The 11,303-nt window shown below is 30.2% G+C and overlaps 1 protein-coding gene and 1 pseudogene across 1 annotated transcript; both read left to right on the top strand.

Moving 5' to 3' along the window:
• Nucleotides 1–3,558: 3,558 nt before the first annotated feature.
• Nucleotides 3,559–6,353, top strand: LOC143066816 (uncharacterized; annotated as a pseudogene).
• Nucleotides 6,321–10,951, top strand: LOC143069042 (uncharacterized). The gene is made up of 3 exons (XM_076243476.1): nucleotides 6,321–6,461; nucleotides 8,367–8,537; nucleotides 9,930–10,951. The coding sequence occupies exons 1-3, from the start codon at nucleotides 6,362–6,364 to the stop codon at nucleotides 10,574–10,576; spliced, it is 918 nt and encodes a 305-aa protein (XP_076099591.1). The 5' UTR covers nucleotides 6,321–6,361; the 3' UTR covers nucleotides 10,577–10,951.
• Nucleotides 10,952–11,303: the final 352 nt, after the last annotated feature.

Below are 11,303 nucleotides of genomic sequence, written 5' to 3'. Positions count from 1 at the left end.
TTTACAACTGAAATTATGAAAAAACTAAACAAAGCCAAAAACAAATTTAAAGACACCAACTTTTGAGCCCTTGCATGACTAAAATACAAACACAGGTTCAGTTTTGATATTTCAACATTTTTGCATTTATATTTTACTTAGATTTATATATAACTGACATCTTCAAGTATGCATTGTATGGATTACTTACATGTACTTCAAGCATATCTTATTTACACCTTCTAGTATATATTACTTACATCGTCAAGTATATAGTTTAGTACATTTGTCTTATTTATTGTACAAATTGACAAAAAAAGAGGAGCATGGACAATGTATTGTAGCTTGTACGTTCATGACCTTGTTAAAAAAAATCATTCCAAAACCTAGTACCTTTTTAAAGCTGAAACATATGAATCTGACTTTTATTGCCATAACCATCATGTCCATTTTATTTTTAAGGTTGAATGAAAGGAGTCTTCTATATTTATAAGACTGATAGATATATCTAGATCTGTTGTCATTTCAAGTATTTGTCGACAATGTCACGGAGAAGTGTATAAACTACAACCATTACAACATAGTATTGATTGTCAGCAGAATATATAGCAGGTTGGTTTTTCATTCCTGGTAAATTAATTGTTTTCTTATTTTGTATAAATTGCTTATTTCTTGAACAATTTACACAGGATATAATTCAAAGTAAGGAGTTTTGGGGTTCTAATATGCTAAATCTAACCGTATATTTCCATTATGGATTGTAGGCCCCATTTTTAAATTGTTTCATTAAAAAATTGAATATTTTTTTTTGTTATGTAATATTCATTTAGAATTCAAATATTGGGCCCTGTTTTAAATTGGTCAACATCAGGGTTCAAAGGGTAAAAAATTACATTTTTTTGTGTTTGAGTTCAATAAAGGTTAGTTATTTTAATTTTTGCGTATCTATGCCGAATCTAACCGTGTATTTCGAATTTTAAATTTAGGTCCCGTTTCAATTTGGTTTATGTTAAGGTCCAAAAGGTGCAAAATAAAACTTGGTTTGATTTTAACAAAAAAAATTTTTTTATAAGGTTCTTTTAAATGCTGAATTCGAAAATGTATCAATATTTTTGATAATTGGTCCAGTTTTGAAATAAGTCCAAAAATTTGTTTTAATTCAACAAAAATTGAACATATTGGGTTATTTAATGACCTGATTCTAACCGTGATTTGGGGCCTTAATTTTAAATTAGTCCAAATTGAGGTCCAAATGTTCCAAAATTAAACTGTTGTTTGATTTTTTCAAACACTGTATACATATTTTGGTTCTGTTAATATGCTAAACCTATATAACCATGTTTTTAAATTTTTGTTATTATAGGATTAAACACCTTTTTAAAGGAATGTATTGGTGTATTAACTCGACCAGTTCACTCGCACACATTTATGATAATTTGAAGTGAAATTTCATACTTTTAACGCCGAGCCGGATAGTGTTATTTTCACTACCATATTGTTAACACTGGTTACAAAAAGAAGTTTGGTGTCAACGTCGTTTATCGAAATAAATAATCAACAACAAGAAGAACAACCGGAAGTCCTCTTGACCAATCACATCAACATATTCTCCAATATCCAAATCATATAAGAGTTATTATACCATACATGTTGTTATACATGTAGCGTATGTCCAATTTCATATTCTTTTATTTCTTAGATCATATTTGTTTTTTGTCAACCTACATTGTACATTTATGTATGCTAACCCAGGTAGCACAAAAACATTTTATTGATATCTTTAAAATATATTGCAAAATATCACCAAAATATCATTCAAAAACATGTTTTTGACGTGATTTGTCTGGCTGTACTCATGTGAATAGCATATTTTCTGGAAATATTTGTTCTGAATGTTTAAAGAGCATTATTTTTAAATATCTTGATTTTATATTGACAAAATATTCTTCTAATGTCTAGGATATGTTTTGTTGATGTCTACCTAATGTTTTTTTTTAAATACAGTCTGTTAACCTTATTCTCATTTTATTAAAAAGTTGAGGCATAGAATTGAATGATTATAAGCCAATTCATAAATACTACTGGTTGATATTATAATATATTAATTCAGTAGACTAACAACTATCAATTGGAGAGTAAGATAATTCACTCGTGTCAATGATGTGTTGTTATACAAGAAAATGAAAAAAATGAAAGTATATTCAAATTGTATTTGTTGTTTTGGGCTGGTTTTAAATATTTTTTGTTTGTGCATAAAATTATTCAATCATTTAGGTAAATACATTTAAATGACTACACAGATTTAAAAATGTTTGATAAAGAGAAGGAAGAGCACATTTTTTGGTAGAACATTGGAATAATATAATTTTCAAGTATGTGGTATAAAGGGGGAGATAAGTACCTAATACGTTGGCATATTGTTGGCACAATGTTGGCTTATATATTTCTTTATTGGCATGAAATATCAATGTTATTTTTTTATAAACACTGTTAAAAAACTTTGAATTAGGCAAAATACAAAGAATTTTCTAGTTCTAGGCACAGATTATCGTAGTCCTATTTGGTAAGACTTTATCATTTTGATTTTTTACTGGGTCCTCAATGCTCTTAGAACACAATCGTTATTCGCTAGATAATTTTTCTTTTGACTTGATTTGAATTTTCATTTAAGTTAGATTAGAATTGTTAAGACTTTTCTATCAAAAATGAGGAGATATTCATGTTAATCTGATTAAAAAATTATATCAAAAATATTTTCTTTTTCATATCAAACATCATGGACTTCACACAAATATCACTAACAAACATAAGAAAACATTTGTCGTACATCTTACAAATATCAATTAAAAATATTATGTAAAAATGTTTATAAAATAATTCTTTTTTGGAGAATATTTCTAGCATACATCTTACAAATATCTATTAAACATATTATCTTAAAACTATTATGAAACAGTCTTTAACTAATATTTTCTAAATAAAATCGAAAAAATATATTGTTATGATGTTATTGAAATATTCATTAGATATTACCATTTTTATATTTTTGATTAGGACAAGAAGAGTATATTGATGTTACATCAAAAAGATACATAGATGTAAATCAAAAATGTTTTATAAATATTTCTTTTACACATCTAAAAAATATATATATTAAATGTTATATAAAAATGTCCATCAGATATTGATTGAATATTACAAAGAAATATCTCCTCGACATACAATTGTTCTCATTTATAAAACTGTCTATTTAACGTTTTAAAAACATCAGGAAAGAATATTTAAACATTGGGACGAAATATTATTGTTAAAATATCATTAATGCATAATTTCTGATGTAAAAAAAATGTCTTTAAAATATTTTTTGGTAAATATTTTTGAAAAACATATATATAACCAGTCAATAATATCATGAAAATATTATGTGTTAGCTGGGAAGTCAAATATTTAATTACAATTCAAATTCAGAGCAGCATCAAGTGAATGTTGTGTCCATATATAATCAGTTTCTTTTCTTACAGGATGAGAATAAAGATGTTTCAAGTCAAGATGAGACAATTGAAGTAAATTTGGACAAAAATGCAACTTACAGTTTTAGACAAAGAAAATTATCAGAGCAGGTAATTCTAACAGTTAGCCGGACAAAAAAGATAAAAAATATGTACTGTCCAAATTATACATACATGTACATCCCTTACATTGTATTGGAAAATTAAATGCTGATCTTGATGTCAAATGTCCAAAATATTTTTATAATAAAAAAGTCTGTCCTTAAACCATATTCTTGTATTTTTTAATACAGTGCGTTCTAGAGATAAAAAACACACAAAAATTTCAGCCTACAAAACAATTATCCGATATAGCAGTGGAGCTACATTCATTGACATTTGCACCCTGTCTATCAATTCTTTTGTCCAAGTCATAATTTAGTCAGTCTTTTCTTCGTATAACTGAACAAATTGACCTCATAGATGTACATGTATCTGGTCCGTAGTTAAAATAGATTCATGGTATACTGCCATCGTGGATTGTTCAATCTCAGTATAAAAATGGTATAATTTTTGCTAAAATCGAAAAATTTGGAGACAGATTTGCAATTTAATACTTAGACTAATTGTTTATAGAAAACTTGGTGATTTGTTGTATTATACAAAATATTTAAACAAATGTAAAAATTTGAGTTTTAGAATAATTTTTTTAAAATTAAGCCACTTAAAGGGGAGATAACTCTTTTAGTAAAAATTGTTCAGTGACATTATTTTTTATTTTATTTTATTAATAGATATCATAATCAATCTTCTTACAATTTATTTAAAAATTCTATCTCATCATGCTCATTGAATTTTTTTATGCACACAAATGTGTTTTTTATAAACAATCTAACCAAATTTAGGCAGTTTTCAGCGACTCATAGGTTGGAAAATAGCACTATGACCCCATACTTATTATTATATTTTTGAAAAACACATGGTACATTTGTAAAATCTTCCTTTTGGCAAGGTATAAGAAAAATTAAACAGTAGAAACCTGTTGGAATTTTTGTTTGTGTTAGCCGAGGGGGCATTTAGTTTACCCTTTCCGTCTGTATGTCTGTGTGTCCATCCCTACATATGGTATAAAATTGGTTTCCACATGCATATTTTAAAATATCCTCACCCTGAATATATATCAGTCTTTTTATTTCAGCAGACTGCACCGCAGTGAAGGAAATCATACAGATGGATCTCAAGTTTCCAGCTGGAGTGTGGACAATCTTGACACAGAGCTTCAAAATGTGAACAATTTTTTATCTAAATGTAATGTGTATATCAGTCCTATGAAATTTCAACTACAAACAAATATATCAAACATTGCTGACAGTTCTCAGAGATACATGAAACGTAAGGCCAGTGAGACTGTAGAAGCTGTATTAAATGTAATTGCTCCAGGCCAAGCTAAGGAGTTACTTGAAATGGTTGTACAAGAAAGGGCAGTTGAAGCTTCGGCAGTAGACAATGCCAATTGTGAGTTACTAAAAATAGTCACAAGCTTATACAGTCTAACTCAAGACAATACTAAAAAATGTCAACTTCTGTCATTAATGTCAAAAACCATGTCAAAATCAGAGCTTCTTAACTGTATTCCAGGTTTAACCACTTATAAAATAGACCAAGCTAGGTTGTATGCATCTCAATCTGAAAGCGGTTTTACACCAACAGTTAAAGATTCATACAAGAAAACGAAAATGGATCCTGAAAAATTAGAGCATGCAAATAGTTTCTTTTTTAATCCTGCTTTCCATCAGATTGTATCATATGGAATACGTCCAATAAAACTAGAATCTGGAACAGTGATTGAAATACCAGATGTTGTCCGTACAGCATGTCACTCAACTCTCATATCAATGTATGAATCATTCTGTAGGGAAACACAGTACCAACCTCTTTCAAGAGCAACCTTATTCAAAATACTGAAGGTTTGTGCAGCCTCTAAACGAACTAGTCTGAAAGGCCTTGACAATATTTCAGCTGAGGGTCATGAGGCCTTTGATCAACTGATTAAACTAATATCAGTCCTGGAGGAAAATGGAATGGCAATAGAACAATCAAAGAATCTAAAAGCAGAACTAAATGGTTATAAGGTTTATCTGAAAAATGAATATAAATTGCAATTGGCAAAAGCATCAAGTTGTGCAGATCATTGTAGATCATGGTCTTTAAGTGACAGTAAGGATAAATCCTTTCAAACAAACTGTGATCACACACATGACTTGTTCTGTGAAAAGTGTGATTCCTGGAAAAAAGTTGTTCGAGAGATAAGACTGTATATTGATGAAGAGATTGAATATGAAGAACTGCAATGTGATTTAAAGTTAGAAAATGAACTTTTGATAACCCAGGTAGAAGCATGGAAATCACACAACTTAAGAATTGTCAATCAAGACGAATGCCGAATAGAAACCCTGGATAATTTAAAACCAAATCAAATTCTTCTGGTACTTGACTGTGCAATGAAATTTCTGCCGATTTTCTGCAGGGAAAAACAGTCTGATTGGTTTCGGCCAGAAAGGAATTAATTGGCATGTGGCAGTGTGCATCTTCAACAATCCGGAAGAAAATGATCAGAAACTAAAAGTAAGTTACTTTTTTAATGTTGTTCCTGTAACATGTATTACTTTAAAAAAAATATTCTTTAATTTATTGAAATTATTTATACTGGTATTGTTCTGATTTTGAAGGATTATATAAAAATTAATACATGAAGGTACCACATGTATGAAGGTATCAATAACAAATGAGTCATTGGATTTTTACATGTATACACGGAGTTCTATAACTGATTCTCAAAGTCAAACACAGTATGTTCAATTATAGAACATATTTGACAAACACTGAAGATTCAAATGCCGCAGATAAATGAAGTATTCATCAGAAGTGACAATGCTGGTTGCTACCATTGTGCCCCACTGTGGCTCTCACTTTATGGAATAAGCTCAAGAACAGGTACTATTTACATTTTTATACACACGTTTACAGAATGTATTATGATATACAATTGTCTGTCATCAGTCCGTCCCGTCCGTCTGTCCATCTATCATCAACATGCATGTATGATGTTCACTCAAAAATCTTAAATAAATTTGCATAAGACTTTGGTGAATATTGTTTATATCTACATGTATTGGCAAGATGTGCGATTTATTCATTTAATAAAAAAGTGGTGATTGTACAGACAATAACTTAAAAATGCTTTCACCAATTTTCATGAAACTTTGGTGAATATTTTATTTCTATTCATGTAATCTTCCTTATGATTTTCATAAATTTCTTATACACATTGAGAAGATATTGAACTACAAATGTATATTCTTTGAAAATGTAACAGGTGTATCATAATAGGCTCATGACTCAGCTGTTTATTTTATACTGTTATTAATTTAGCTCAGTTAATACTAAAACAAAATCATTTGTACTAGCAGTTCTTTGTCAAATAAATGTTAATTACAACATGTTTATAACATAATATACAGTGACACAACAAATGGCACTAAATGTTGAGATCAACTATATGAAACTCTTAATTATGATTGAATTTTTAAAGTCCTTTAGAATGCTTTAAAGGAATAATGTCCGTTCAACCTTATTTTATCCTTCAGTAACATGTTATTTTAAAATTCACAGGATAAAAAATTAAAATTATAATAATTCTTTAGTGATGCTTCTGGTCAATCAAGACTATTCCCAAAACAAGATTGTTCACCTGAAATCATATTATTTTTAACCGGATTTTTGTGACAAAAATGTCGGTTATTGATTTGGGGATGTACGGCGGCGGGGCGGTCGGGCGGTCAGGCGGGCGGCAACCAAATGTTGTCCGTGCATTTACTCATGAACCGTTCAACCAAAGCTTTTCAAATTTTAATATGTTGTTACTGATGACAAAATGGAGGTCAAGTTCAATAATGACGATTTTGACTTTTACCGTTCAGGAGTTATGGTTCTTGAAAGATTGAAAAATGGCTTTTCCAGTCGTGTCCGTGCATTTACTTAAGAACTGTTCATCCAAAGCTTTACAAATTTTAATGTGTTGTTACTGATAACAAAATGGAGGTTTAGTTCAATAATGACGATTTAGACTTTTACCGTTCAGGAGCTATGGTTCTTGAAAGATTGAAAAATGGCATTTCTAGTCGTGTCTGTGCATTTACGCATGAACTGTTCAACCAAAGCTTCCCACATTTTAATATGTTGTTACTGATGACAAAATGGAGGTCAAGTTCAATAATGACGATTTTGACTTTTACCGTTCAGGAATTAGGGTTCTTGAAAGATTGAAAAATGGCTTTTCCAGTCGTGTCCGTGCATTTACTTATGAACTGTTCAACCAAAGCTTTACAAATTTTAATATGTTGTTACTGATGACAAAATGGAGGTCAAGTTCAATAATGACGATTTTGACTTTTACCGTTCAGGAGTTATGGTTCTTGAAAGATTGAAAAATGGCTTTTCCAGTTGTGTCCGTGCATTTACTCATGAACCATTCAACCTAAGCTTTTCAAATTTTAATATGTTGATACTGATGACAAAATGGAGGTCAAATTTGATATTGACGATTTTCACTTTCACCGTTCATCAGTTATGGTTCTTGTGATATTGGCAGGACACAAATAAATGTTAATAAATCCGGTTTGCTGTCGTTGTGACAGCCTCTTGTTAAACTGTAAGTCTATCAGAATTTGTTTATAACTTGGTCTGTAATAAAATTTAAAAAAAAACAACACAAAAAAAGAAGTATATCATGTTAATACTGTAGATTTAGTGTCTACAAAAAACGTTCAAGAAAATAGAAATAACTCGATAAATTTATTTTTACTTTTGATAAATCTATGTGATTGTCTTCTATTTAAGGTATAACCATCAAACGTTACGACTACAGTGAAGCTCAAGCTAGGAAGTCCTACTGCGATTTGAAAATAGCACATATGAGGGGGAAAATAAGAGTTTATGCTGCTTCTGGGCACAACATAACCACTGCTGCAGACATGAAGAAGGCACTGGACAGTGGAACTGGTGTTGTAGGTATGAATGTCAAGATTTTATTATTGATATTATGCTTTTGTAAATATAAGGGAGCCTCAGTGGAGGAGTGGTCTAAGTAGTTACTTCTGTAATCATGGTAATCACTAGGATTATTTAACCTTCGTAAATAAAGACAATAAAATTATAAGATCCCTTCAATAAATTAGAGAAAAAATGTCTTCTTAGACTGAGGTTAAGAGTCTGTATGCCTACCAAATAGTGATTGCACCCTGAATCCTAAGTACCATATACTATAAAAAGAGTTGAATGATGATACATTGTTATAATTATACTAGGTGTACGTAAAATAATTTATTTAAAAACATGATGTAAAGGACAAGGCAAACAATTTATGTTATGATTTTTTCAAAATAATCTTTTTACACATATGTTTTCCCCTTTCACGTAACAGTAATCTCTGTACAGAGATATTTAGGGTACAGCAGACTAATCTGTTTAGAAGTAACCAACATCTCTGAAAAAAATGAAACAAAGGAAAAAAAACACAAAGCCAAGATAAAATGACTTAATGCACATTTATATTCATACACAGCCATGTATAGTTATGATTGATACCAACAGGAAATAAAACAAATTTAGCTCTAGGATGCATGTTGTTTCATCTTGTCTGCATTGTATGAAAAGTACTTTACACGTTTAATATTTTCTATAATATGAGGCAGGCATTACCTGTAAATGGGAACGAAGTCTGTATGAATTATTTTTTTGTAACTTAAATATTTGTTAAAAAAAAGAAACGGAAATACTGTAACGTTTCCGATTTTGGTTCTGTTGTTAGGGATTTTAGTTGTGACGTTATTTAAATTATGACGTCATATGCAATGTAAACAAAGTAACGCTATCATCAGGTAACGTTTTTTCATATCAAGGAATTATTAAAAATGAAATTGGTATTGCGCGTTCCTTCCTATTTTATACTAGACTGATAAATATATATTTTACTCAAAGGTTCATACAAACGAGACCGGAAAAAGGAATTACATTGTACATTTCTGCGCAGGTCCGGGATTTCAAAACACGACAAAACAAATTTGAACGATTTTGAGTTCATTAGTACAATGAAAAATTCGGGAAATTTTCCCGTATTTTTTTTTATTGAATTTTCTACTGTTATTGGGGACTCCGTCCCCATATAATAAAAATATGGGGTATGATTAAATTGAGACTACTCTCCTCCAGAGACCAAATGACATAGAACTTGACAGCAATCGGTTAATGTAAAGTCTTTAACAGTGAGCAAAACTCATACCATGTAGTAAGCTATAAAAAGCTCCAAAATGATAAACGAGAAACAATGCACACAAGAAAACTTTAAATGTAAATACTTGAAGGAATTACATTATGTTGATATTTTTTGTCTCTACATTGTAGGGTGTCAAACTGCTGTTGTTAATGTAGACACAACATGCCAAAATATAACTAGCCATAAAATGAAAGGTATTACCAAAATTACAAATTTGTGCTTTGGAGATGATGGTGTCCGAATGTTTAGATCATACAATATTGGAGATGGACAATTTATGTCTAAAGAAGAATTCCAAAAGCTAGGAAATAAAGAACAAGAAACAACAAATTTACACGTAATAACTGGATTCAGTGTACCACATTTACCAGTAGGCAAGATATCAAATCCAAAAGAATGTGAAAGAGTAGAAACTTCTCGAAATGATAAAAATGAAAATCTGGTAACTGACACATCAGAAGATAATGTTGAAATTCAAGAAAATGTGTTAGAAATCTCTGAACCAAACAATAACAATGAAAGTGAACAAAGACTGCAATCATCAACATTCTTTTGCAGTGCACCTGGTTGTTCAAAGATATACCAGTCGTACAATTCTCTGAAAAACCACATTCTCACTGGTAAACATGAATTTAAAAACACAATATCAACCTATGACAACATCAGAAACAAATGGGCAGAGAATTGCCAATCGATGTCTACGGAAGCAATGCCAAAAACATTTACAGACACAAATTTGCAGGTTGTAAATAAGGAAGCAGTAGCGATTGGCTAGGCATTAAAAAAGGATAAGAAAATCATACGTTTTTCTAGTGCTGTAAAATTATATTTAACTGATATATTTAATGAGGGCCAACAGAAGTGCACAAAAACAAATTCAGTTGATGTTTCTAGGAAAATGAAAAAGGCAACAGATGAAAATGGTATATTGCTTTTTTCCTCTGCAGAATATCTACAACCAAATCAAATAACCTCATTCTTTTCAAGACTTACAATGCTTTCAAAGCAAGGTGGAAACAATGCTTTGACAAACATAAGTTCAATTGATGATCCTTATCTCACAGCCATACTTAAGGCAATTAATGAGAATGAAATAAGGAATGAACTGCAAGACTTGTAGAACATACTATTACAAATTATCACAATATATATATACATATACATACTTAGCTGTACATGCATTGTTCTTTACTTTTCAGAGTAATGGATGTTTTTTTCCTACTTTAGTGTTAAGGATGTTTGTCACTATTGTTTTTGACTTTTTTCAGATATTCGGAAGTATCTAGTTTAATCCATGTACACTACTTTCAATTATAATTTTGCCAGCAAAATCCTATTTTTCTTTTAGTAAATTTATAAGGTTCAGTTTAAAAATCTGATTTTGACAAGGACACATACCTGTCAATTTGTCCTACTTTTTCAGTCCCATTAAATATTTATCTAGAATAATTGAGATACAGTACACGCAGAGAGGATGTAATCTCATACTCCCAACACTGATT

Source organism: Mytilus galloprovincialis, chromosome 3, assembly GCF_965363235.1.
Source record: "Mytilus galloprovincialis chromosome 3, xbMytGall1.hap1.1, whole genome shotgun sequence".
In the NCBI taxonomy this organism is placed as follows: Eukaryota; Metazoa; Mollusca; class Bivalvia; order Mytilida; family Mytilidae; genus Mytilus; species Mytilus galloprovincialis.
This window is presented reverse-complemented; position numbering and strand designations above follow the sequence as displayed.

Bases quoted from the DNA above. Each gene is read 5' to 3' on its own strand.
- LOC143069042 (XM_076243476.1), top strand. From the start codon at position 6,362: ATGCCGCAGATAAATGAAGTATTCATCAGAAGTGACAATGCTGGTTGC. The intron at 6,462-8,366 runs GTACTATTTACA...CTTCTATTTAAG, and splicing joins TGGAATAAGCTCAAGAACAG to GTATAACCATCAAACGTTAC. The intron at 8,538-9,929 runs GTATGAATGTCA...TCTACATTGTAG, and splicing joins CAGTGGAACTGGTGTTGTAG to GGTGTCAAACTGCTGTTGTT.